The following is a 27,967-nucleotide window of genomic DNA, read 5'->3' on the forward strand; positions in this document are numbered from 1 at the left end:
CAGCTCCTGCTTCTCGCAAACTTGGGTGGAATTTTTGAACTTCAGTGTGTGGTGTCCTAGTTCGATACCTCAAAGAAGTATTCACCTATGACATGTCCGCCATAAGATCGTGTGCTAATTTCCATGCGATTTATTTCCTCATTTCACTTTTTTCTCCGCTGCGTTAACAATTTTACTAGTTGTGTCCACCATTCCCTCCACGAAGTCACACAAATTACATCTAAAAACTTTTTTCCAGTCTTTGAAAGATCCAGTTACGTCCCCAATCCGATTTACAATACTGAATTTGCTGCGGTACTAAGCATAAAAAAGTTATTGCAGAAAAATGTCAGTAGAAAAAGACAACATGTTTTGGAAAGCTTTAATGGAGCACAAGGTGCCGAAGAAGAAGTTGAAGAAGAAGAACGCCAAATTGAGTAATGCAAAGGAGCTCGCGCTCAAATACCACGTCAGCAAGGACGACGTCGAAAAGGTGTGTGGGTTTTTTTTTTCAAACGAAAGGTTCTAAATGTTGTATAAGTAACACACGAGAGGCATAGGTGTGAAGTAAAATCTAAGAAACATCCTCGTCATTCTTTTCAACCATGAACACATCTCTACTAAAAAAGTTTTTTAAACTTCGTATGTAACATTTAACTTAACAGCATCCAACAAGGCTTTGATTACAAAGGAACACATAATACCTGGTCATCTATCTTTCCTCTAACGACGAAATCCTTTGAATTTCAAAGGCTCCACACATTCATTGGGAAAAACAGTGCGATTTCTGATTCCGCTATTGGCGCAGAATATGTGTACATCCAGATAATGATGTTCCGGAGCAAATTCCTCGTAGGTGAACGCCTCGGGGGATATTTTCCTCGCGAACAAACTGCATAACTTCTTAAAGGCACGCGATCGTTGAATACACTGGGGACCTCTGTTCAAAACATAACGCTCGCGGGCACATACTTTGCCGAAGAATTGTGTTCTTTCTGTAACTTTCGAGGAATAGCTAATGCATGTGTTAATCTACAATATCACAAGACTACTTCATTGCAAGTAATTTTGTGATGAGTAAGTCAAAACATGCGATTGTGGGAGCTTACGCACAATTTTAGATGACGCCTTAGTGACGTGGTCGACCGCAAAATATTACCTAAGCCGGTATGCCAGTAATAAATCCTACTTCTTGTTTCTATCCTTTCCATAACCGCATACTGTAGATAATAGATTATAGGTAACTATTTCTTCCCAGATACCTACACATTATAACTATTAAGCTACAGCAGCCAACACGTTCAGATCGTGATCACAATCCAAACTGCAGTCAGTTATTTAAGACCAACTCCTTTCCGTTCGGAAAGTAGTATTCAGATCGTGTATCACTCTTAGAAACCCAAGGAATAGCTATTTTCTATATACTACGAAGATGAAGCGTTCCACCCTCCAACACCAACAACCTATATTTTATCATCTTCCTTTCCTCAAAAAATTCCAACGTTTCCTGCTTTCATGAGATGATGACACTACTCCTAAGGGAGCATTTCGCAAATAGAGCCACATTTACTCAAACCATTCTTGGATTTTCGTCAGAGAAGGTGCGAGGAATGGGAAGATTATATACTCAGTTCTCAAAGAAATGTATGAACGATGTAAGAAAAATCGGACTTTTTCAGAGAACGAACTTGATGTACTGAACGGTTATTTTCACTCTTTCTGAACAAAGAATCAGTAGAACACTGAAGAGGAAGAAATATCCCACATACTAAACGATCCCTGTTTAAAAAACATACTCCTTGCTTAACTAGCTTACCTTTCATTCCACGGTATATCTTTAGCGAATGAAATTATTTTAGTTTACGTTCTATCAGAATCTTGTCATATTATAAATTACAAGACGTATTGGTTCATACTCATATATTGTATCATAAAAACTCTGAAACATTCACAATCCCGAGACTCCCCATGTTCTAACTAAATATGTATATACATATTATATATAAAATGTGGAATATAATTATATATTTATATAAATATATATCCGGAGAAGCGGCTGGACCATTACTTGCTGATGGAGATCAGGAGGGGGCATGCAAGAAATGTTCTTTCTTCGGAACTGAGTTACTAAAAGGAAGGCGATTCTTGTCAGACCGCAGGTTACTTACTTCTTCGACTTCTAAGTGCTTCATTTCTAGGCAAAAACATTGAAAAATACTATTTGTTGCGAATACATCAAAGTAATAGCTATGCTGAGGAGTGAAGCAGTAATTTAAAATGAGAAGCTATTCTAATGTTCTGCAGCTTTGTAATCAAATCAGTTCTTGTTAATGTAGCGAAGGCGTCATTATCCGTTAAAAATTTTTGAGTAAAGCAGGATCAGAGACCAAGCTAAAAAATAAACCCTTTATATCATTCCACTCATTAAAATCTCTTCACTAATTTGTTTTCATGCTCTCATCATGTTTTCTTGCCTTCCAGATTCAGTTTTTTCATGACTTGTCTTGACTTTATACTCTTGAGATTTGAGCAATTGAATGTCCATTTATGATGTTTTCCCTTTTTTCTTCCGTATGTCATTTAATTAAAAGCAGCTGTCTAGGGAAGAAACTTCGTTACGTTTTCGATTGTCATGATTTTTCTCGGCCGAAGGCGCTCTGGTGGATGTCGTGGGAATTTTCTCTAGGTCTCCTAATTTTAAGAACAGTTAGGAACGATTAATCTCTAAAAGCTTCTTGAGTCTGTTATTTTTGTCACAGTGGAGTCTGAGCCATCCTCTAAATAAATTAGCGCCTTTCCGGAAATTTTTTTATTCTTAAACGCAAAGAAATGTGTTGTTTAAAGTACTCTATAACAACGATAAAGTCCACCGAATAGGCTCCCACAGTGAAACGACTGTTAGCCAAGAGAATTTGTAAAAAATGAAACAATTATGATTAAAAATTTTTAAAAAATCCCAGTCCCTTACAGGTGCACCAGAAACTGAGTTCCGAGAAAACGTAGGCAGACCAGTCGAGAAAAAAAAACTATGCCTCAGTATGGTGGGTTGTAGTAGCGTGCCGCTTTTGACCGTAATCTTTCACATGACGACTCCAGCGTGACCATGCACATCTTCTGCGGCATCGAAAAGGGTTTCAATCGATGACGGAGCTAAAAGAGTTCTTCTCCGCCAATATAGGGTTGTCTAGTGCAGATCGACCAAATACAAGCACGTAACAAAGAAAGGCAAGATCTAGACCACGTATTCTCAACAGGACGTCACCTGCTTACAGCCTTTCGGATGGCACTGTATATGGCATGCTCTGTGATGGTAAACGATGGCTTAATTGAGAAAGCTTAGTAAGGACAGAATTTAACGGAACAAAGAAATTCTGATGGACTGTGTCACATTAAGGACTGTGTATTACGAAATTGACCATGTTGGGAATTCTCCGCGATCAGAAGCAGGAGTGTAGTTCACGAATACGATCATGCTCAAATTACCATTAGTACAGAAGGAGGTGTGACTCACCTACAAGTTAGCAGGGTAACAACAATGGCAATGGGCAACGCTTGTACCATCGTGAGGGTGAGGCAACTTCGACTTTTTATTTGAGTTATTGGGGTGGCGAGTAAATTCTGCTTTTTCTAAACAAAATATAATACAAAGTACAATATACAATAATATAATAATACGTACAGAATAGTTTTCATAGAAAAGTAATATGCCATCGCAAAAGTTGAACGAATACTTTGAAATGCGAAAATGGTTGTATAAACCTTTCTCCTCAGATTTCGCCTAAGTTTACGCCGTCTGAGCCAGATTGGTTATAGTAGAAAAGCGCACCTTAGGTTTTTATGAACGACTACGATGATGCCCGCATTCTATCGCGTAATACGCTACCGTTAGGGAGATGGAATCAAACAAGGCCATTTCTCAGACCTTTTGCCGGATTGGTAAGGGAATTAATCGTCATCACGCTCATTCTCGAGAAATGCATCCCCACTCCTGTCTACTCGTTGAGAGATCCCAATATCGTCAATTCCGTGATATGTTGCCATCAACTGATTGAGACAGACAAACAGACAAATAGGAGAGATACGCCCTACCATTACTAATGCATTACTAATGTGTGTGCTTCATTTAGATCTACAAAATCTTTGTCTCCATGGACGATGATGGCTCGGGTACTATCACAGCTGGCGAGGTGAGAAATGAACAATGACTTCTAGAAGTCATTTTCAATTCTTAATCCTTTCAGGTCCTGACTTCGTATATGTAGGGTAAACAAACGCACATACCACTATTTCTGTGTCGAAAAAAGCCTATTCTGCTAAATGATTTAGCCATCCCCATGAACATGTAACGACTGCCGTCTTTGATATTTATTTACTGAACAATACCATAATACTACAATGTGTTATTGCATACATCTTTTCCATCTGCTCACATCAGCAGTAACGTCTCTTATCCATGTTTCTCCAAACTGCAAGCGAACGAATTTCTACATCTTGTTCTTGACTGCCCAATCCGTCGCTTCCAATTCCATAGTCGTTATTCGGTAATCATCTTCGTCCAGCGGTTGTCTTTTACAGCACACATCTACTTGATCCACGTTCATCTTCCGTCAATTGCTCTTGCTTTTATATCTTGGAATTTTGCCACGTATTTGTATGATATATGAGAAGAGTTACGACAAGTATTTTTCCTCATAATTTGCCGTTGAGTGCTTTGAGCCCTACAAAAAGGTCCCGCATAGTTTGTATGAAGTCGACCATTGAATTTCATTAGGAATTCTTTTAGTGAGATATGCACATAATCGGCTGAACGTTTTACAGCCGGATCCGCATCTTTGCAATAGTATGTCGCCCTCAAGCATATCCGAACCCATCCTGTTCGATCTTTAGCTAGAGTTCGCATAGAATCTATCCATACAACCTCTCTCCAAAATTTTCTTTTGCAACCAGAATGTCTTTTCCAGTATTAGTCTAGGAGCATTTTCAAGACCAATTAGACAAAGCGACCAGACGATGTCCTTATAATGGGACCAAGGGAGCGAAGGCAGTTTTCAGAGGCTACTTGAAAAGCCCAGATAAAATGTTGATGTTTTCCACAGTGCATCCGCACCGACACCATCCCCCTCCGGGGTAAAGTTCTTCATCATGGAAGACCATTGGCCAAACATAACCAGTCGTTTGAATAGCGTTCCCTCCATGCAGTCAAACTTTTCCATCACCGTTTAAGGTTCTGTCAAGTCTACGATCTATACAATATGATAGGGTGACATGCAGACAGGTAAACTTCCAGCTTGACTTCGTAAGCGATGAAGTCGTCTGCAAACTTTTGATCAAGGGGTTGGCCTTGAATTCGCTTTAGCGCATCTTTGCTAAATATCTCCCGCGTAGCTGCCATCTTTCTTCAGCATATTTCAAACAACAGAACTTACCCACTAGATCATTAGGATGTCCGTCCACCCAGATTTCCGTTGAGGTTTTGAGGGTATTGTGGAGACCCACAACTGCATTATTTACTCTGTTTGCATTTGTCAGTGGTGTTGCATTAAGACGATTACAACTGATTCCAGTACAAGGTTTGCAGCATGTTGCAACTTCGCGCTTCCTAAAGCAAATATTGCTAAATTGTCCGTGTAACCGAGATCGATCAAAGCGCGTCCTGCTAGTGTAGAACGGCATCAACGAGACACTGCACAATATTTCTTCGCTCGTTATTTGGCGGAGCCAACAATTGCGATAGTGATAGGACCATTGGTGTTTCCACTCACATTGCGAAGGTAGCAATAGTTCCATATCATTCGCAGCCGTTAGCTCCAACGCCGACTTCGAACCCATCCGCTTACACAACTGCAAAAACCTTCAAATTATTTTGATCCGTCTATAATAGTTCCCGAAAGTCCGAAAGCCGTTAGGCTTCTATTTAATCTTCCTTTGCCACCGACGGTAGAGAACATCAGCCCTCCTTCAGTAACATCATCTATCTCTGACACCCAGAATCTTCGCAATGTTAGTCACAACCACAAAATCCAGTGGATTAACAACAGGACAGAACATACTTAAGCACGGTATTTCTTGAATGAGGGAACGTATGTTTGCCAAATTAAGTGCGCGCCACTATGTGATTTCACTGTTTCCTTCCTGTTTCTCACTCTCAAAATTTTATAACAGTGAATCTTGACGTAAGCATGCTACACCAAATGAGTAATGAGTGCTCAAACTTTCAAAGCTCTTGTTGACACGCGAATGCGCTGCTGATACGAAAAGCAAGGACATTGTTGCGGTATCTTCTCCACCTTCTGACTCGTAGACGCTATTCGACGCTTGGGTAAGTAGGTTGACATAAATGACTTCGTACCACGTCTCTCCGCTTGGATAAGTAGGTTGACATAAATTACTTTGTACCACGTCTCCATATATTTGTCCAAGTAATTGGGCATCCTCTCTCGGCACTAAATAAGTTGTTTCAGAACAGTCCAACCCTTCACGTTGTAGATATTGCCACAAGCATTAAATTAGAAAATTACTATCAATTAAGAGAAAAACTAAGCAACATGGTAACAGCATCACAACCAAACTTCTCGTGATGCATTAGATGCACCTTTGTGTAGGTCGCAGAAATGTTATGTGGATTTGGCTGCGATGTTTCTCCAAAGGTGGTACAAGCCGTGATGCGATCATCCGATAAGAGTGGTGATGGTGAGATCGACTTTGAGGAATTCTTAACAGCTGTTACTTCCAAGATCAAGGTTAGTTGAGCGTTCAGAAGGGAATAAAGCAGGGTTTTAAAATTAATCAGCAAACGTAGCTCTACACTACACAGTGTACACAGTTTGTGTTAGCGAGCTACAAATAGATTTGTCATTAAGCTGAACGACTGCAAAGCTGATATCCATGCAATGTTCGAAAAATTCGACCGCGACAAAGATGGGCTGGTGAGTTGAGACTGCTCGCACTATGAAAACTTTGGAATAAGAACGAAATCCAGCTGTCTGCCGAGGAGCTGGTGGTTGCGTGGAGCGAAACGCTAAAAACGAGGATAACTATAAAGGAAGCTGCAGCATTAATCCAACAGGTGAGTCTGACATTAGTCTAAATTCTACATAAACAACAGTAATTGGCAGCTGTAGATTTCCGGGCACATTATTGTCTATTGAGACCTAGTAGATGCCTGGTCAACTTCGGAGAATAGGCAGAGTAGCGAAAAAAAATCGATTTTAGCTGAGTTTGAATGTTTCTTCCCACGTAAACTCACTTACGATTTCTTCGCACGGATATCCTAACGCTTCGTCTCGAAGAGCACAGTCAAAAGTCATGCTCTCCCAAATGCTAAAAAAAAGTATAGCTAAGCCTTGCTTTATGCGAGTGGAACTACGATCTTCTAGCACCTTCTGACGCTAGCTCTGCTTATTCTCCGAAGTTGGCCAGGCAAAGCACATAGCAATTAAAATTTCCCGTAGCGTCTGCAAGGTTGAGTCAGTACTTCAGAACCTCTCTAGGTCAACTAAGCGCTTGACATTTATATTGTTGGAGAACTGATACGAAATTTATCCAGGAGACCAAGGATATTGACTCGACACATAGGTTAGCCTCCACAAATCATTGCAAAGGCCGCATACGTGTTTATCAACGTTCATAACTCGGAATGTGGTGGGACGCTGATCAATCCTTTTAGGAAGATGGAGCAATCAACTCCTTTTATATATATATATATATATATATATATAATATTATATATAAGGGGGTCGCGTATACGAGTCTGATTGCTACCTGCACGTAGTGGCCCTGCTTTAACTAAACGCAATCAGGCGTTCGAGTGTAAGCATTGGGAACGTACTAGCTATATAACCCGCACTGTTATATGGCGAAAGATTCCCATACATTGGTAAACGGTGCTGTCGTCCAACACATCGCCAAAGCCCATAACCTAAAAGGACAACTGCCTGAAGGGAGCATAGAATCTTTGGCAATTACCATTCGTTTCGTCACGGCCATTATCGAGTGAACTCCAACAAGCCGCTCTATCCGGTCTTCTGCGATATCTCTGTGTGCTTTTTGCTGCACTGCAGGAAACGCGCATGAGAGATCAGCCCGTCATCAACATCAAAATTACACCATATACTGCGGCGATGCTGATGAGAACAAAGTAGGTGGCTGCGCGATAGCTGTGATTAACGATTACAAGAACTTAGTGGAGTAATTTGGCTCAACGTCGTCTAGATGCGCCTTTCTACGACTGCGGGATCGCAGAGGACGTAAACTCTGGACTATAAGTGCTCACGCACCTACGGAAACCGCTGAGGACAACAGTAAGGACGCCTTCTATGAACTCGAACAGCAATCCGATGTGCTAGGAAAATGGTATTATCCAGCGGAGTGCACGTCGGACAACGGTGACTGTCTGGTCGACTTGTGCGAACAAACGAGCCTCATCATCGCTTCCAAGTTTAAAAGGAATCTTCGACGCCATCAGCTTACGTGGGAGGGGTCAACCCTTTTAACTCCTGAAGAGCAGCGCAAGCGGAAGATGAAGTCTCTTAAGCTTCAGCTCGACTATGTTCTGGCGTGGAACATTCCACAGTCAGATATCCGAAAATCTAGAGCTGTTTGAGACGTCACGTTCGACTCTGACCACCGTTCAGTTCCTCTCAGCTTCTAGATACGGTTCCACAAGAGAAACCGAGGAGTTCCTCTGCAACCGAAAATCGACATGGCTGGCCTGAAAGACGAAGAATACAGAACGAAATACCGTTAATTATGTTAGAGTACGGACCAGGAAGAAGCTTAGCGATGCGGATTCCTTTACAAAACACACCAAGGACGCTGCAAGGGAAACACTCCTGGTTCTATTGCTTTTGCAGGTTGCAGGCAAGAAGTTTGCCTTTGCATCTGCGGAAACAAAATCCACGTACAATTCTGTATGTGTCGCGCGCAGCACTGGTGACTTCAACCAGGAAAAGCGTCCGAGAAGGAAGTTGCGTTGTCAACTGCAACAAGACCGCGATAACGAGTGGGCGTCAACAGCGATGGAGTTTGAAAAGGCGTGGGAGGACAAGAACCCGCGGAAAACCTATGCTTTACTAAAACAGTGCAGCGGCAAAATGAAAAGATGTTCTCCTGTCCTCAACACTGCCAATGGAGTAGCTGTCGGTGAAGCAACCCTTCCAATTTGGAGGGAATACTTCAAGATCTTGCTGAACCGACATGGGCCGTCAGCTCCTGAACTCGAGCACGTTCATAGATCGACATATGCGTTTAACGAGGAGCCACCGACCGAGTCGGAGGTTCTAGTCTGTATTTAAAAAATGAAGAATGGAAAATCTGGTGGAGACGACGGGATTAGCGCAGAAATGCTGAAATATCTTCCTCCGTCTGAGATTCGTGAGATGACGAAGATAATCCGTTCAAAAGAATACCTGATTCGTGGAGACACGCTATCATAATTCCCCTCCACAAGAGGTTATCCGTCACGGACCCTAGATCCATCCTAGACCGACTCATTAAACATCGCGAAGAAAAAACGTGCGATGAGCAAGCTGGCTTCCGTCCTGGTCGATCTACCAGGTGTTCATCGTCAGGAGAGTGATCGAAATCTGGCAGCGGTATTTGAAGCCAATGCAATCAGCGTTTCTGGACTTTGAAGCCGCTTTCGACTCTCCTGATCGAGGCCATCTTCTCAACGCGCTCCGTGCCGATGGAGTACCAGTGAAGTTCGTTCGTTTGCTTGATTATATAAATCAACGAACAACTACTGCAGTTGGAACATCAGCTAGACGTACAATGCCGTTTGAGGTGGTAACTGGAGTGAGACAAGGGGCAGTGGCAGGACCCTTCCTGTTCAATTTCGCCATCGACGACATTGTGCGAAGAACAGTATATCAGTGTCTTGCCGATATCATTCTAGCACCATCAGAACACCCCTTGATCGATCTCGAGTACGCTGACGATGTTGTCATATTCGCGGAAAGCAGTACGAAACTTCAACATGTTGTCAACCTTGTATCGAAGCTGGCTGCAGCTTACGGACTACTCCTACGCCCTGATAAATGCAAGCAGATGTGGATCTCTTCGAGACCTCGAACGGGAATCAGGGTGGACGGACAACCGATAGAACTCGTCGATGAGTTCTGTTACCTGGGCTGTATGCTGAAGAACAACGGCAGCTACGAGAGAGATGTTCAGCAAAGATGCGTTAAGGCCACTTCTGCATTTAACTCCTTAACGAAATGTCTGTGGTCGACCCCCATCACTAACGAAGTCAAGTTGCGAGTCTACGTATCCTCATTTCGCCCCATCACGATGTACGGATCGGAGACTTGGGCAGCACCATCAACGGTTATGGAGAGGCTTGATTGCACGGAACGAAAACTGTTTAGACGGCTACTTGGCTACTTTTGGCCTAGGGTATGTCACAATGAAGATCTTTACGCAGAAATTGATGTGGTATACCGGCGGATGACACGTGGAAGATATCAACACCTTGCACCGCCATCGGAAGTGGCTAAAGTAAATCGTCTTCGCTTCTATGGTCACCTATTAAGGAGACCGGCAGATCGCCTTGTCCAGCGAGTTCTGAGGAGTTCGTCGGGTTCATGCTGGAAGAAGCCACCTGGTCGAAAACGGAAGTTCTGGACTGAGGTGGTGAAAGAGGACATGAGGACACTTGGATGGGCAGTTCATGCGAGACGTAAAGTTTCGCAGAATATGGAGTAACGACGAATGGATTGACTCTGTGCAAGCTCTCGCAGAAGATCGAGAAGGTTGGGCAGAGCTGTGTTCAAGGACGGCACACCTCGGCGAAGATGCGGGTAATCGCGCCAGGCGATGACAGCAACCCGCCGATTAAGTCAAATAAGTCAATATATATAAGGATTCTTTAATATATATATATATATATATATATATTGTATATATATATATATATATATATATATATATATACATATATATATATATATTTATTAATATTTGTATAAAGCTGGACGGCTTACAATGGAAACTAATCAATAATATAATCAACATTACTAGTTACAACAATGCCCCACCTAATGGGCAGGTCAGAGATCCCTTTTTCCCAGAACTGGGGAGACTGGGAGTCAAAGAAGTTGCTGACCGCCCTTTCGACTTCTTCAAACTTGGTGGAGGTTTTCTTAGCAAGGGAAGTCTTGAGGGACCAGAGTAAGCGGTAATCTGAGAGGGCCATGTCGGGAGAATAGAGGGATGGGGCACCGTATTCCAATCCCAGAAGCAACAAAGGAGACAGTTTTTGGGGTGGAGGACTGATTTGGTTTGCGCCGGCGGAGCTTCTCCTCGAGGGAGTCACATGCGCATTAGAGTCGAGGACCCAGTCCTTTTGGGCGATTCATCCCCGGTAATAAGATCGAACAAGAAACCTTTTTTGATGTGGGCGAAGAAAAAGAGATAGACAGATGGACGGCCTGGATAAACCAGGTGCCTTCCGTCAAGGTGTGAGTGATCCATCGAATCAGCACTTTTCTGTAGCCGAGGGCCTGGAGGCGACTGACGAGCGTTGAATGGCTACAACCGAGTCTCATCGCGAGACTGCGGATGTTGACCTCTTTGACAGCGTCGACTATGGCGGAGTCTTCAGCAATGTGGGGCGTCGCGATTGGGGCTTTTCTTCGAAGTCGGTGTCTCCACTTGCGAAGCGAGCAAACCAGCACTTGACAGTCCTGATGGTAGTGGTACCCTCGCCCAATCCGTTGTTTATGTTGCGAGCTGCTGCCGTTGCTCCAATGCCGCCACGCCATTCATAGAAGATGATAGCTCGATGTTGCTCTTGCGTAATCGACATCGTGATTAAAGTTAAGGAAGGCCTATTGTGGACAAGCTATATATACCTATTGTCGAGAATGTTCTACAACTACAATATGATGCAACATGACTTCCACCCAAAAATGGAAAGTTCTGCAAATTTCGAAAAATGGGTGACAAGACTTTCTGTCCAGCCCCAACATGAATAAGACTGCGCTAAGCAAACGAATTAGTATTTTCAGGCAGATGCCGAAGGTAAAGGAGCTGTCACCGTGAACGAGTTCATCACAATGTGTCAAACTGTGTAAATTCTTTTGCGTCCAATATGTCATGGTGCCCATAATGCAGGTTGTTAATGTGTTGTTTGAGAACCGTGCACATTGGTAATGCATTGCTGTCCTTTGTACATTGCATATTTATTGGCATGTCAGGCACTGTAGCCTTCATCGTGTACTTCCATGTCGATCTCCGACAATATTAAAGCAATTCTCTAGTGGATCTGCTACATAACTATCACAAAAACTTACTTATTGAGAAGAAGGGCTAGATTGTATAGAAGTCCTTTTATTTACTATGACTATGATATAGCAACATTACAAAATAAGATTTAAGTTACAAGAAAATGAAATTTCTATAACTTCACAAGAATTCCATAATACAGGATAAATTCACATGTATGCAACAATGCAACTAATTGTTGATAAAATTCCATGTTTAGCAAGCTGATTCACATTTGTGGAATCTCCAAGTTCAGCAAACATCAAGCACACCTGTACAAACATTAAAATTATACTCTGGAAGAACAACAACTCAAATTAACGGTGTGACGAAATGAATTTCACTCCAAAAACAGGATTTGCACATATGCACATTCATATGGAAGTGAATAATACGTTCAAAATAAATTCATGTAACACTGGTGTACAAGAAAACTGATTCTTCCTCATTCCTTCGCATCGACAATACCACCATTTGTAATGGCAAAAGTAGCTTCATTTTCAGGCATGTCAGGACTATCGTAAATCTGCAAAGGGAATCCTAACGTTATCATGTGTCAGTAATGAGTATGTCGAATCTATTGTAAGAGCAGAATAAATCTAAACAGGTTGAGCAGTACTTCGAACCTTTGCGATACGGGTTTCGCCACGACCTTTTTTCAGCATTATACGTGTGGTCGACGCATGGGCGAGAATATGCCCACCAATCGGCTTCTTTGGATCTACCTATACTCAGTGCAAATTCTTTGAAAAGACAATCCTTCAACGACAAGTATAACTTTCAATAACAATCAAAATAAACCCACCTGGAAAGTTACAGCTGCTCCTGGGTCTGCTGTCATTTGATTGCTTATAAATATTGCTACATTGTATTCCTCTGCTATTTTCTGTAAGATTGACTCCTAGTCTGAGGTTTATTAGCCACTTAGTTACAGACACAAGCAGTAAACAGTATACGTTCACCTCAAGATAGAGCAAACACTCACGACGCAAGTATTACTATAATACAAACATTTTCAACCCGGAAGTTAAGCTGAAAGTAGAGGAACTTTTATAAGAGAGATATGATTTTTACCTGCCCATTTTTGTCTTCCGAGGAAATTCAGCAACAAATCAAAAGGGTTCAAGTGTTTTGAAGAGGTTGTTTTTCAAATTTAATTGACAGAGCCACCCTCGAAAAACGAGACTTAAAGACTGCAATAGTTATAAGAGGTTAAATGGGTATAAAGCCAATGGTCGGCAGTTGCACCACCTTCGTTTCGCTAATGACACCGTTCTTATAACAACAAGTCATCAGATGAAACAGGCACTGACCGAAATGGTTAAAACGTGCAGAAAAGTCAGATTTTTTCGAACTCCTGAGTTTGCGATGCCTCACTCACGCTAAATCAAATATATCTGAATGTTCCGGCTATACATATCTAAGTCGGGAAATGAATATGAGAACAACCCGACTTCCGAGCTGGGCAAGGAGAGGTTTGGGGTTTAAGAGCATCGAGAATGTAACGGAGGAAAGCAAACCACTTTCTGTGCTCACCTCTTTCACATCTTTTTTATAGTATGCTTCAGAAAACTACGTTTCGCAAGCGGGAGGAAGATGCGTATAGCGTCATCGCCTATTCCATCGAACGGATAACGCTAGGAGTACTTCGTTACGCTCAAGCGATAGAAAAGGTTCAGAGTTCTACTCTACATCAGCGTTCAAAGATGGGAGAATGCTGTCGCACTTGCAAAACAAGTAAAATAAAAAGGGCCGGATACGTTAGTGAAGATCAAACGAAATGGCGCAGCCTTAAGGCTGCCCGCAGAGTTCACAGCGGAGGCGCCGACCGAGGAGTTCAGAGCTGTGCGGGTGGCGCCACCCGCACAGCTCTGAACTCTAAGGGCAGCCTATCTTCACTTCTTGGACGGGAGCCTCAAAGTGATGGATGGAATTCCAGGTGATAGAAAATACACAATAGTAAGACCAACAATCCGATCATGAGAGTTCTTTGAAAATTCTTTCAAATGAGAATATACCGCTCTTCGTTTTCACTCCAGAAAGGAGACTACTCTCCCGTATAATATACAAGATGGAACTATTTCTGTCGCCCGCTCAAACAAGTTGAAGATCAGTGTAGATCAAGACGGTCAATACAGTTATCATTCGAACACTATTAGATACCTTAAAAAGTATGTCATGAAGTATTAAACCTTACGGAATATGAGAAGCAATAGTAGCTTTATAACTGAACTCACTCACCACCGACATGTTTCGGGTCGGATTAAAAAAAGATAAGCTCAAGAAGGAATCGACAATAAAGATCAGAAAGAAGAGGAACTTATAAAGCAAGGTGAAATAATCAGATTATCACCTCATAATAAAGTAATAAAGCAAGCAATAGAGAAAACATTCAGAAGCAAGTGATGGGAAGAGTTAACTGTAATACACGATGACAGCTATTTTGAAACAGCATTTACTTCCGAGGAAAAACCATGGAGCAGGACGTGGGACAACAAGACATTAAAAATTAAATATTTCTAGACCTCTTGCTACATGCAAAAAGCTTCGGAAAAGAGTAGTAGAAAAGAGAAGTACTAGTAGCACTAATACTAGAGGTATGGAATGAAAGGCGGAATCCCAACAGTCGCTGTCAAGACCTTCAAAGGCACCGATGGAACAATCAAACGAAAGGATATTTTTTGAAACATAGGCAGGGAACAAAAAAAGGATGGAAGAAAAATGCAATATCAGAGTACAACTGCGACATTTCCAGATGATCGTTCGCGGCATTTTGGTTCTCCCAAAATGCCGCGAACGATCATCTGGAAAATACATGTTGGCTGGATTCAAGGACGCCAAGTAGCTTAACAATAGCATCAGGCACCTCCAAAGCCAACCTGCCGCCGAAAGTAGTAGGAAGAAGTAGATGAAGGAAGGAGGAGACAAGATTTGACTAACGTAAAAGGGACAGCAAGTACTACGGGAGTCGACATCTTTCCTTTCGTTTTTCTCTGCATTAAGTTGTGTGTGCAGTTTTGACTTTGTTTCTTTAAAGAGTATAGGTTCGAGAATTTTACTGCAGGTGTCGTTTTGAACTGCCTTAGGTGTTTTTTAATCGCATTAGTCAGTTTTTGAAGTTGATCTGCACAGATGTTGCCTGTACTTATTCTGCTATTTTGGAACAACTCGAAATGCAGCGTCCGTTCCACATTCTTAAGCTCCGAAAGGCAAATTTTCGCAACTAAAGGTCTGATTTCAAATTAACTTTCGTTTCCACTTTATGCAAAAGCTAGGTTGTCCGTTATATGCTGTCATCACACAGAATTCAGCTCCCGTCTCCGATGAATGGACTGAGAAAGAACGACCAGCAAGATTATTTGTTGGCAAAGTTGTAAGGCATCACTGGCATATCTGTTTTCAAAGCTTGCACATGTCTACTCAAAATGAAGAGACAAGGGCAGTATGGACAAAGGTTTGAAGTAGTTAGAGAAATTATCATCGAATATAGTCCCAGACCCTGCACTTATGAAAGTGCGGCGATGGTGTTCGTAATGAATCATAGACTCTCCCCGTAAAGCCTTATTTGGTTACAAGACGCGCCTTTTACATCCGCGAAAACGCTTCGAAGAATGACAGAGAAATCGAAAGAAAATAGCAACATAAGAAACAGGTAAATATAGTGACCTTTTTTAGATTACTTTCATCACAATGCAATATATAGTCTTCCTTCATTTCCTTTATGTGATTTTCGCAAAGCTATTGTGAAAACAAGATGTAGAGATTCTTATCTGTTGAGAAGGATGACGTTCAAACACACAGAAATAAGAATCGGCACCCAAATTAGGGAGATGTGGAAGTCATCAGCTCCATTAAGAGGTACACAAATGAAAAGTTGGCTACAATCCGCTTAATCTAACCTTCACACAAACTATGAGAAGTTCTTAGTGAGTTTATCACTACTGCTCACTCTAAAAAATACACCTTAAAAAATCACCTGCAATCTACTCATCATTTGAGCCAATTTTTGCTGTCGCTCGGCAAGCTCACCGCGACCGGAATAATCAACTCTTAAAAACCAGACATTAAAAAAAAATCCAAAAATGTTTGGTAAATGACCTGAACAGAGCCATAATCGAGTCGACAATTAGTAGTTTGAAGACACCCATTTCTTCGTGAAATTTTGCGGCAACGTAGTCAAGCAACTCCATCTGAGAAACACTATCAAAGCGAGGTGAAAGCCAAAATCAAAAAATCAATCAAAAAAGAAATCTTACTGAGAAATTATGCATCTAACCTGATGATCCGACGTGAAAGCGCGAGCATACAAAACGTTTTCGAGCATTGCTTCCTGGTCGATATTAAATCTGTCACAAATTGGTCGAAGTCGTTCAGGACGGCTGAAAATATGAAAAATTCTATAGCATGTTTCAATGGAAGGTACCAGTAAACTCGAAAATGAACTAAAATTGAAGAAGGAAGAAACCAGCAATACTCCTGCTAGAAATATTACTGTCACAAGTCCTAACACCTAGTGCCACAGTGAGAAACTTGTGCTCTCGTATCAATTTTGGTTAAAGAACTATTCAGCTTCTTCTATCATTTTTAGTGCAACATCCATTTTCATCTATTACATAACAGGTGTATTAATAATTGGTGAAAGCGAGCGATATTTACCGTAATCTAGCGGTTTTAAACCTTCGCATGTTTTCAAAATGAACAACTTTACAACGAATAAACTAATAACATCTACCTCAATCACAAAGGAACCGCATTTGCAGTAAGATAATTGTCGATTCCGTCAAGTTTTAAGAAATGGACATAACTGCATGAAACTAGAATTGACGTAAAACGTTTCTTATCGGAGTGACGCTTTATTTCTTCGGTGAAGATGTGCCCCTCTCTACAGATATGACACAACACGCGTGAAAAGCGCCCTCAAAGCTCTCTTCTTCATGTTTTCCATTCTACTTTCGTAGAAATACATGAACGCGACTACGTAATCCCAGCAAAGTTCACGTTCATTAGTTTTATCATTTGCTTGGGAGTCTCTATGATTTCACTTTGCAGGAACTGAATTTCTCCTTCATTTCATTTTCATTTCTTCTCCCATAGTCCGATCAAAATGATCTAAAGTCCGGTGGAATTGCGTATGCAGTTGCGATCAGACTACAGAAATGGGCAAGGTCCAATCTCGATACCAGCCGGTAGCTCCTCCACGCCACTCCGAGCGCAGTCGCTTATGCAATACGATTTAGGTCCTTCTCTCCCGGCTAAAACTGCGCATGACTATCATTTTTTGTAGTATAGGTGTGGTGAAATCCCAAAACGTCTCAGAAGGACGCTCATTGTGTAAGTTACACAAAACGCGTAACAGAAGAACAATTCTTAAAAACTGAAATGTTTGAGGAGATGCCTCAGAAGAGGCTACTGAACTAAAAGACAGTATCATTACTTTTTTAATTCAGAGCTATGAAGGATGCTGATAGTGCGCAGTTACAAAAAAAAATGAGCCAGAAATTAGATTCCTATGAACTGAAATTTTAGAGGGAACCGAACACTGGCGAAAATACACCAAAACTAATCCGAAAGGATTTTGCTAGGACTACATACTCCTACTCGTGAAATAATACGCGAAAAGAGATCCGTGAAGCTTGTCGCGTTCTTTAGACAAGGCTTTGGAGAGGAGCTAGTAAACATCTTCGTTGAGTCGATAGTACAGGTTTTACCTCGTCTTTACAAATATGTTTCTCTACCACTTCGATAAATAGCTCATGACAACGAACAAGACTGTGAAGCACTCACAATGTGTGTTCTGTATCAATGAAGATTACTTTCCCTCCACGATAGTTACCATTTGGCAGTTGACACGTGGCTTCAAATAGGTGGATCACATGCAGTGGTAAACAATTGAAGCAATACAAAATTGCTCACCGCATAATGTATGTGAAAGCTGAGTCTTTCCAGTTCGGAATTCTCCGAAAACTTCAGTGATACTTTGGCTCTCAATTCCACCACCAAGTAGCTTGTCGAATTCTAGGCTTCCTGTCGAAATCCTGAAGCACTGTTTGCGCTTCGCGCACAGCTCCAACGCTGTCATGAAACCGTTTTTCTGGAACAAGAACGGATCGTTGGAAAGGTATAGCGATTACTACTATTTTTAACTTTTTACCATGACCCAAGATTACTTGGCAGAACGATACTACTCCGTAGATGGATATGGTGATGAATAAAACATGATTTTTAGAGAGATGCGAAGATAACTGCGGGGTTTGAATTGCTAGAGTATTTAATCAGCTAGTAGAATGCGCTCTTCACTATGTGTAGCAATTATTATAATATAAGTACCAAGGGGTTCAGTCTATCCTGCTGCTTCAAACAGGTCGGTGTAAATTTCATATGGTTGCTCACTACGCTCCTCATCTTCATTGTCCCCATCCCCTTTTCAAACCAGCACTCCACTGCGCGTACATTAATAGGTCTAGGTTAAAATAATCGTTGATATATCAAGGACCTTGCCATGAACTTTGAACTGAAGTAAGAAAAGTCGAAAATGTAGTAGATAGGCGTACTCAGTGGCGTCTTTATTTCTGGACGCTCTATATTACTTTTTTCGCTTACTTATTTTGAGCTTACCTGTCATAGATCCACCGAGACTGAGTATCCCCTTTCCCCAACTACATATTACCCGTGACTGGTTGGCCGGGTCGGAAATTTGGGATGTGTAGTTTACATCACAACTCCCCTTGATTACAACAAGTTTTCAACCACACTTCACTGTTGAAAGTCAAAACTAAGATGCTAGGTGACATTTGACAAATAAACAAACAAGGTTGTTTAAGCTACGCTCACGTCTCCTAAAATAGAATAATAGAGAATTATCTAACCGTGTGCAACTAAAACATGGCAGTTTAACACATCAGTTACTTGAGCAGAAGAAATTTGGAGGATCAACAACAATAAAAAGACGCGGCCGTCGACTAGTGGCCGAAGTAGCACTATTGCTACTTGCAAAGAAAGACTATACAAATAATTCACCATGATCTTACAGGCTGCTTCTTTGATTTTGTCCACTTTCGCTTCCGAGAGACCTTTAACCTCAGTTAAGCGCTTCTTCGTTGTCATCATTACACCTTTTACGGTGCAAATCCCAACAGACTGTAGCTTCTTGATGTCTGCCATATTCTGGAAAAGATCACGAGAACTATTTCATCAAACTGCATTATACGTAGAAAGAGAATGATTTTGTTCCTCACAATTCCGTGATTTTGCAACTGCTCAACATCTTGAAAGAAGTCTGCCTGAATTCCATATTTTCAGTGAACTGGAGAGAAACAAATAACGGTAGACAGGACTTATTAGAGCAAATGTAATGTAATTTTTACAAAAACTGTCTTTTCACAGAGTTTCTGGAAATGTATATCCCACTTCCTCATCTTCCGCCTCCACAACTCCAGCTTCAACTCTTGTTTTCTGAGCATGCGCTGAGACAACCATTGTCGTATAGCCTCTAGAGACACGATGGCTCCCCTCTGTAGCATTATTGCACTCATAAAATGGCAAACGGATAAACGTCCAAACGAGGAAACTGCAAATCAAATCAGAATATCTGATGTAAAGACCCACTCACAGTCGTATGTGTTCAACCGGGTGAGCTTGATTAGGGGAGGGGAGAGAGGAGGATATATGTCAAGCAGAGAAAGAGCCGCGTTGCTACACGCACATAGCGTTCACCGGGTCGAACACGCACGACGCAGATCATATACCCGCAGGGTGCACGAAGTAAAATCGCTCAGCTGAGGCAACAGGTCAAAAATGAACACATAGTCGGGTCAAAAGGACATGAAGCGGCTGCGTAACCTGCTGCGGTAGAACTGCGCGGTGGAGTTAGTTATGGGACCGTAGCCAGTTCTACAGTCCAATTGAAGTCACCCATGATGCCACCTCACTCGAGACCGCTGAGTTTACTCCGTCACTTTGAGCGTAGATGCTTAAGTGTAATTGCTTGCGCAACCGCACGATGCTTCAGGCCGTTTCGATCCTACTTTGTGTTGCAGTTGCGTGAGCGATTACACTTGTGGTAAAATCCTCATTACCTCCAATCGAAGTGTGGAACTTAGGGATAGTCCGCGCCACTCCGAACGCTGCAGCCTACGCAATCGCACCACTAATAGTGTTTTTCTGTAACCATAGTTGGAACGAAAAGCGTTTCGTCTCTGGGGATTTCGGTCGTTTTAACTTTAGATTAATGCACTTCAACATGAGAACAACTGAACACGCTATCTGTATGTATATGTAGTTGGGGAGTGGGACACTCAGTCGCGCTCTTATTTCTGGAAGTAAATGACTGAATTAGTTGTTGCCCTAGGACCTGAGCATTAGTCCTACAGGATCTATGACATGCGAGCTAAAACTAGTAAGAGAAAAAAATATGATAGAGGGTCAAGAAATAAAAGCGCGACTGAGTACCTTTCAGGAAACTACATATTCCCCAGTGGGGCTGCCCCCAGAGTTAACAGGCACGCGGGCGCCGTTTTGGTGGTTTATTGAGCGCGCGGTTGTGGCCGCTAAATAACCATCAAGCGCAGAGACATGCGGGCAGGGCCGCCCGCAGGGCTGTGAACTCTGCGGGTAGCCTAGCGTTTTGTGACGCAGTCGCACTCCTGAAAAGAGTGCAAGGTTGAATACCTTCCGGAACGGATTACTTATGCATTCTTACATCTCGTGCTTGATGAGATCGATATAAGAGACTTGTGACGAACAACTGAACAAACATGTCACAGTCAGAGTGTGTTCTTACGGATTGAGGCTAGGAAGAAGCCATCTGTGTCCTACTATCTACCTATATTCTTAGGGGTTGGTCGTCAGGTAGCCGCAGCCGAATAAGTGCCTGCAGAAAAGGCTGTCGGTAGGCCAGTGCAGGCATATCTTAGGCTAGCTGTGATCACTAAGCTAAGCCCATCTATCTCCACGTCACTGAGGTCATGTGCCGCATTTGTATTGTAATAGTTTAATAAAGTTGACTTTTAAGAAGAACAATAAGGCAACAAGGTAGCAACGTAGAAAATGAAAATGCTAAAAATGAAGCAAAAACGTATATTTTTTACAAGAACAAAACAACATCAGAAAACATATATGAAGCTGAAAATGTTCCAGAATAAATGTTAAGAGTGTAAAAACAAGACACTGGTCGTTGAAAGATGTAGATTTGTGATTGAAAAACTATATAGAAGACATAGATATAGATTTGTGTTTATACAGAATGTTTAATGCTCGTAAGATACTGCAGTAGTTTGCAAAAGTTTCGGTTTGTTTGCTTTACACAAATAAAACACTATTATTTTATATTTTTGTCATTTCGTGTGCAATCGCTATATGTAACTCTATACGTAAGCGATCGATACTCCGTACAGAAGCAATACCACCGATAGCGTGCCCCTGCGAGGCATGTTTCGCACCTCATTAGAAAATGAGGGCCGAAGATGGACGATGTGATGGGCGGGGCGGCGTAAGGCAAACGCAGCGTAATGCTATGCTGACGCTATTAACTGCTATGCAGAGCAATTAACGTTGCCAGTCGTTTCTGCTAAGGATATGGCTGTTGCGGAGGTTGCGGGTACCTAACGATACGCACCCATATTCTTCTGTGCTTCTTTCTATCCCATACTCATTCTTCCCGTCTAGTGAGGATGTGACATCAGCTATAGGGTGAACTCATTCGTATATTGTTTCCAGCGTTTTCTTTGTCATTTCGACATTATTGTCCCATATCTTTCATCCTCTCATGAACGGTCAACTCTGTTGGAGCGAAGTTAGCGAATGTCCAACTTTGATCTCAACCACGTACGCAGTTACATTAAGTTCTAGGCTGTTTTAATCCAACTCTACACTTGTTGCCAATAAACGAATAGAGATGCTGAATTCAATCGTCCTGAGCAACGCGACACCCCTATCACACACAAGAGTCGCCAAGTAGTTCCTCCTTTCGCGTGGGACGCGAAGAGCATCAAATTTTCCAGTGAAGAGCATTGTGATGAAGTTCAACAATAGGGTCAGCGGTCTTCCTGCGGAGCGTTTAATATCGCGTGCGACACCGTCACCCGCGTGTCATGGATCTCTCAAGCTCAATGCTTCGGCTTCAGGGTTTCGACCTCACAACCCCTTCTTAGTAGCTGCACACTACACCTTAGTACCTTAAGCAAACACCTTTGTAGGTTCTCCTGCCTTGATCACCTTGATCAACTTGACCTCCGTTGTTCTTCTAACTGGTTGAGCGGGCGCCAGCAATCCTTCCATTTGTCCCGATCACGTCCCAAAGTCTCCCAATGGTTTCTCCTTCCGCGTGGGATACGAAGAGCATAGAATTTTTCTTCCAAGGACTTTGTGAAGAAGTCTGGCCATCGGACCGGCGGTCTCGCTGTAGTACAATTAATATCGAGTGGGACCCAGTCGCTCACGGCTCTGGTCCAACGATTGTCATTAAAGCGCATCAGGTGTCCGGCCCATCTTATTTTACTTTCCTTGGCAAACGCGGCGTCTCTAGTCTTAGATCGCTGACTCACTCGCTCACTCTTTCGATTGAGCGTTCAATGATGCTGATCGCACTTTCCTCCTCCTTGCAAAGTATCCAGGTTTCTGAAGGGCAAAGAATAGGCAGCAAAATGGAAGCATAGGTCAAAACAGGAAGTACTGTGGAATTGAAGAGGTGAGCACGGAGCCGAGTGTTCTTGGTATTCTTCACTACATCCTCGATGCTCTTATACGCTCCCCAAGCCGCTCGTTTGATTCTTCCAGCTCCGGGGTCAAGGTAAACGTAGCTGGTGCAGTCGGATATGTTCGTTCCGTTGAGGGTAAATGGGGGACCCGAGACTAATCCGTTACGCATGAACATCGTCTTTTGCAGATTCAGCTGTAGACCGATACATCCGCATGTTTCGTCGAACTCGGTCAGCATTCGTTCCGCTTGGCTGATGCTAGGTGTTATCAGTACGATGTCATCAGCAAAGCGTAAATAGTGTATCTGGCGACATTCAACATTCACTATCATGTCGTCCCAATCCAACTTTCGCATTGCGTTCTCGAGGGTGGCTGTGAATATTTTGGGTGAGATTGTTTCACCCTGTCGGACCCTCCTCTTCACATCAATGATGATATTCTTGTAGAATGGCGCAACTTCGGTCGTGAAGTTACTGTAAAACTTTCGAAGTACCTTTATGTACTGAGTAGGGACGCCTTAGCTGTCCAAGGCTTCCACGACCGCTTCCGTCTCAACTGAGTCGAAGGCCTTCTTTAAATCGATGAAGGTGAGACAGAGCGGCATCTTGTACTCTCGTGATACCTCGATGAGTTTCGAAACAGTGTGAATGTGGTCAATCGTGCTGAATCTTTTTCGAAACCCTGCTTGCTCGCATGGCTGTCCTTCATCCAAGACTTTTTCAATCCTATTAAGGATCACTCTTGTAAAGAGCTTGTAGATGACGAACAACAGGCAGACGACGGACGATAGTTGCCGATGTCATGTGGATCTCCCTTTTTATATAACAACACGGTCTTGCTGGTCTTCCACTGTTTAGGAACCTTGCATTCCGACAGATAACGTGTAAAAAGCCTCGCCAGGGTGTCGATGAGTACTGGCGGAAGGCTCTTCAGGTGTTCTGGTCTTATTCTGTTGGAACCAGGTGCCGCACAATTTCTTACCGTCATGATAGCATGTCATACTTCGGACGGGAGAACCTCTGGAAAGACATGTCCGTCTTCCCTCAGATGGTGAAGAGGCAGGTGGACAAGGCTGTCGAAGAGATCAGAGTAGAAGCCGTGGATGATTTTCTCCATTGATCTTCTTGATGCTATAATTGTTTCATTTGGATTCCGAAAAGCACTCATCCTCGTATTACGATTGGCGAATTCTCGACGGGTGTAGCGAATGATTTTTCCCCTTGTGAGCTCAAACGTGAGTTCCTGGTTGTCTGCTGCTCATGCAGCTCCACGCTGACGTATCAGCTCTAGAGTTTCCGGAGACAGGTGTCTCTTGGTGGTTTTAGAACTCTGAGCCTTCTTCGAGCAGTCATGAAAATGTTCAGCGTGATGTCGTATTCCTCGTCGATGTTGTCCATTGCAGGATCTTCCCAAAAGCCGCAGCGGCGACATCAGTCAGGCAGAACCTTTTAGTGACAGTGATGTGGTCAATTTCACAAAGGCACCCTCCACTGGGTGCACTGGGTAACTTCCACTTCCAGTGTAGAGAATAGAGCTTCTGGAATTGCGAGTTCCCATTGATGGTCCTAATCGTCATGATGAACTTCCCCTGTTCGTTTCCTTAGAGGTTGGATATGTGAAGTTCCTCTGCGGTTCTTCTGGGGCCAATTTTGGCGCCAAAATCACCAACAATGACCTTGTAGAAAGTGTGGTGTACTCTGTAGAACTTCTCTAGGTCCATATAGAAAGATTCCACTTTTTCTCCTTCGTAGCTTGATGTTGGAGCGTACGTGGCCAAGATAGCCAAAGTTGGGATTGGACCACATCTTCTCATCCGCAGACGTCCGAGTCGGGTCGCAAGTTGTTCGAAAGAGTCTATGTTTTTTGCCATACTCGTGTTGACGAGGACGCCAACTCCACCAACACCTCTACTGTTCCATGTTCCTAAGAACAGTTCTTCTTCAGTATCATACACGGCATTCAGCGGGTGGTGTCGTCTCATCTCGGTCAGTCTGATGACGTCGTAAACTAAACTTAAACTTCCTGGCTTGCATCACCAGATTTTCAAAGCACGTATCCGATGCAGGCGTTATAAATACAGATTGTCATTCTAGTCCTTTTCCGTTTCGGTAGCCTGACTCCTGCAATTCCATCCTTCCTGCCGCTACCGTACCAAGCTTCCCTCCGGAACCAGGAGACTCTTTCTTATTACTGTAACATGCGTAAAATTTTAAAATCCATGGGCAGGTTGCAAGCCTTTGTCCCTTGAGTTTTTGGGAAAACGTTGCGTTCTTCCGGAGTGGACAGGTGTAGTATATTTGTTGGAGGCGACTCCAATACGCCTCCCTTGCACCTCCCAGTCACTTGAATGGAGGCTTTTGAGCGGACGTGACGTGCGGGTTACAAGGATTTTATGAGTCAGTCCTGGCACAGCAGAAACAGAGTCCATCCCTTGAATCTACCTGCGTCTCAGTGAAGGCACAAGGTTGCTTTTGGTCTGCAATTAGCCCCTATCCGCCACTCTTGGATGCTCCACGTAGCCTCGCGACTAACCGGCTGTGATTCCTAAGTGAGGGAGATCCGTGGGTTCTGCTGGCAAGTCGTGAAGATGATAAATTTATCAGGGACTTCCGAAATCAATTTAGACCAGCAAGAAGTCTCATGAAGCCTCCGCAAAACATCAATACTAAGAAATTTGATTTTAACGAGAAATTCACTTAGCCTTTGCGGAGCAAAGGTCTAAGAGCAGTGTTGTACGTGCCTCCCTCATTGCTGGAAATTTTGAGTGGGTGATGTGTAGTGTTTGTAGTGTTTATGGTGTGTATGCGTGCTTTGTGTGTGCGTGTGAAATGAAGTTCCAGAAAAAAAAAGGAAGACGGGTAGACGGGTCCAACGAATTCAGAAAAAGCGTAACGAAAAGCGGAAAAATGAAGTGATACGAGTTCCATGGTGTCGAATTGGCGCGTCGGAGCCAGAAAGCACTGAGGAGGAGTCCAAAGTATAGGATTGGTGCAACATCAGCGCAGCTATTGGTGCAGCAGCATCGCACAATAATTCCAGGCGGGTTTGTCAAAAACGTGATAAGCACTAGTGCTGCATTTCACTCCTACGTGTTCCGCATTTCTACTATTCTCAGCTCATCCTGCTGATAATATCCTTTCTTCAGAAATTGCAAGCAGCAGCGCATAAAGCTATTTAAATAGTAGCCTGCAATTTACGAGACTGATGTAGAACATTATCTTTAGGTACGATGATGTTCGCGTTATTTTATGCTAGCACATCATTCAGATAGCACAGCATAGCTAATACCTTCTCCTCCTCTGTCCATTTTTCTTCTCTGTTTTCCTTTTGCTTTCGCATTGCTTTCCTTATTTAATTTGTATTTTCATTTCATTTCATCTTCTGTATAATCTCTGTTCTATTCTGTTGTTATTGTTCCTCTGTCTTATTGTTTTGTCTTATTCCCTAGTCTTGCTTGTTATTATGCATTTATGAAGGATGTTTTATCCTTTGTACCGCACGTTTTCTTCGTTTATGTCTGTTTCATTTTCGCGTGTCTCACTGCTTCTACATTGTAGTTCTGCTCCTTGTTTTTGTTTCTGCCTTTTCACCCTTTCTTCTGATCTTTCTCTCCTTTATTCGCTCTTTCTGTAATTTCCAAGATGTAATCAGGGTCAAGCGAGTGATGGGATTTTCCCATCGGGGGTCGCAGGGGAGTGCTTAGTGGGCAGTAGTTAACGAAGGATAACATGATAGCCAGGAGAAAATATTACGTATTAGATAATTAACTACATTGTAAAGTATTACAACAAATACTATTAAGTGATTATATAAACTGGAGCGGTGCAGCGCAGTCGATAAGAGGTTCCGCCGTGGCTGCAATTGATCGTAGGTTCGATTCCGCCCTAGTGCAAGCGAAGCCTTTCATCCTTAAGCACCAGACTTGTCTGGGAGGATAAAAACACTGACTTGACACATCGGCTAGCCGCCGCAAGTCATTGTAAGGCTGCACGTGCGTTCATTAACCTCAAACGAGGTCTTAGTTGAAGTTGAACGCATAGGTGCATATCCATAGGGATTGATCAACGCCGTGCAGTTTATCCTCTATCATGCTATATAATAACGAGCTTACTCTGTCACGTGTGTGTATGTCACGAAATTCCAAAAATGGAGTGAGATGGGTACCATGACGTCGAAATGGTGCGCCGCGCCTAATAGGTATAAAAGGGGTGATACTTGGCCACGGCGTCGAGTGCTGTAGTATTGTGTAGTAACTTCGCGTGCATGTCGCAAAAGGTAAACGAGACGTTGCCACATTTTCATAGCTGTGGCTTCTGCCCGTGTGGCGTTACAACTCTATGACTCCTTCGCGTGTCTATTTTTTAGCACGTTTGCCTCAGGTCGGTAACATTTCTTCTTCAGGAAGTGGAAACACGCATGCAAACGGCTGTTTAAATGGTAGCCAACAGTTTACATGATCTGAAGTGGAACGTTATCTTTATCGGTACGATGATCGTTCACGTCGTTTTACCTTAAAACATCATTCTGTAACCAGTCTGAACGTCCGGCTAAAACCGGACTTCAGAATTTTTCGTGTGTTTGCTTCGGTCGTCTTTATTGATCAACAAAAATTAATATGAATGCCATTTTCTGTGAAATTAGACTTGTCCTTTACATAAATTACAAAATATTATATTTATTTTCAGGCGTAGGACAGTATGGAAGCCTCAACATTTTGTTTTGAAAATGTACAACATGTTGACAATGCAACAATGGGACCACCTGAGTTCGACACCCCACCGAGGCAAATTTTTGCAAAAGAGATAGAATTTTTATAATCCAATTCTTCTTCTAAAAGAAGAAGAGTTCAACTATAAATAGTTTTCATCAGTTTAAAGGTAAGTTTAGTAAAATTTGATGATCAAAAAGGCTTAGATTCTGGGCAGATTGTTAGGTCTGGAAGATCGCGAATAACTTCGTGATAAGCGAACCAAGAGAAATATTTTAGTAGCTTTTCGGAGAAGGTTTGCGCCTGAAAATAGTCATATCG

At 42.6% G+C, this 27,967-nt stretch overlaps 6 protein-coding genes across 8 annotated transcripts; 3 read left to right on the forward strand and 3 right to left on the reverse strand.

Annotated features, from left to right (window-relative positions):
- Positions 1–325: 325 nt before the first annotated feature.
- Positions 326–9,272, forward strand: RB195_010273 (uncharacterized protein; the record flags this gene model as incomplete). Of its 2 annotated transcripts, XM_064191198.1 has the most annotated exons (8): positions 365–472; positions 4,107–4,166; positions 6,582–6,719; positions 6,840–6,905; positions 6,959–7,045; positions 8,040–8,116; positions 8,191–8,575; positions 8,832–9,272. In XM_064191198.1, 8 exons carry the CDS (start codon positions 365–367, stop codon positions 9,270–9,272), a joined length of 1,362 nt encoding a protein of 453 aa, XP_064048781.1. The 2 variants fall into 2 exon arrangements, with proteins under 2 accessions (XP_064048780.1, XP_064048781.1); XM_064191197.1 differs by lacking the exons at positions 8,040–8,116; positions 8,191–8,575 and having other exon boundaries at positions 326–472.
- A 313-nt stretch (positions 9,273–9,585) lies between these two features.
- On the forward strand, positions 9,586–10,683 carry RB195_010274 (uncharacterized protein; the record flags this gene model as incomplete). The annotated part of the gene is made up of 1 exon (XM_064191199.1): positions 9,586–10,683. The coding sequence occupies one exon, from the start codon at positions 9,586–9,588 to the stop codon at positions 10,681–10,683; it is 1,098 nt and encodes a 365-aa protein (XP_064048782.1).
- An 821-nt stretch (positions 10,684–11,504) lies between these two features.
- RB195_010275 (uncharacterized protein) lies at positions 11,505–11,747 on the forward strand (the record flags this gene model as incomplete). The annotated part of the gene is made up of 1 exon (XM_064191200.1): positions 11,505–11,747. One exon carries the CDS (start codon positions 11,505–11,507, stop codon positions 11,745–11,747), a length of 243 nt encoding a protein of 80 aa, XP_064048783.1.
- A 941-nt stretch (positions 11,748–12,688) lies between these two features.
- On the reverse strand, positions 12,689–23,938 carry RB195_010276 (uncharacterized protein; the record flags this gene model as incomplete). Of its 2 annotated transcripts, XM_064191201.1 has the most annotated exons (14): positions 12,689–12,769; positions 12,870–12,968; positions 13,049–13,129; positions 16,220–16,292; positions 16,342–16,433; positions 16,520–16,622; positions 18,028–18,097; positions 18,157–18,334; positions 19,261–19,407; positions 19,479–19,523; positions 19,651–19,810; positions 22,785–23,411; positions 23,561–23,663; positions 23,800–23,938. In XM_064191201.1, the coding sequence occupies 14 exons, from the start codon at positions 23,936–23,938 to the stop codon at positions 12,689–12,691; spliced, it is 1,998 nt and encodes a 665-aa protein (XP_064048784.1). The 2 variants fall into 2 exon arrangements, with proteins under 2 accessions (XP_064048784.1, XP_013305980.1); XM_013450526.2 differs by lacking the exons at positions 22,785–23,411; positions 23,561–23,663; positions 23,800–23,938 and having other exon boundaries at positions 19,651–19,719.
- RB195_010277 (uncharacterized protein) lies at positions 22,781–23,293 on the reverse strand (the record flags this gene model as incomplete). Its single annotated transcript, XM_064191202.1, has 1 exon — positions 22,781–23,293. The coding sequence occupies one exon, from the start codon at positions 23,291–23,293 to the stop codon at positions 22,781–22,783; it is 513 nt and encodes a 170-aa protein (XP_064048785.1).
- Positions 23,939–24,538: 600 nt separating the features above from the next.
- On the reverse strand, positions 24,539–24,919 carry RB195_010278 (uncharacterized protein; the record flags this gene model as incomplete). The annotated part of the gene is made up of 1 exon (XM_013450527.2): positions 24,539–24,919. The coding sequence occupies one exon, from the start codon at positions 24,917–24,919 to the stop codon at positions 24,539–24,541; it is 381 nt and encodes a 126-aa protein (XP_013305981.2).
- Between the last annotated feature and the right edge of the window lie 3,048 nt (positions 24,920–27,967).

This window comes from Necator americanus, chromosome III (assembly GCF_031761385.1).
Source record: "Necator americanus strain Aroian chromosome III, whole genome shotgun sequence".
Lineage (NCBI taxonomy): Eukaryota > Metazoa > Nematoda > Chromadorea > Rhabditida > Ancylostomatidae > Necator > Necator americanus.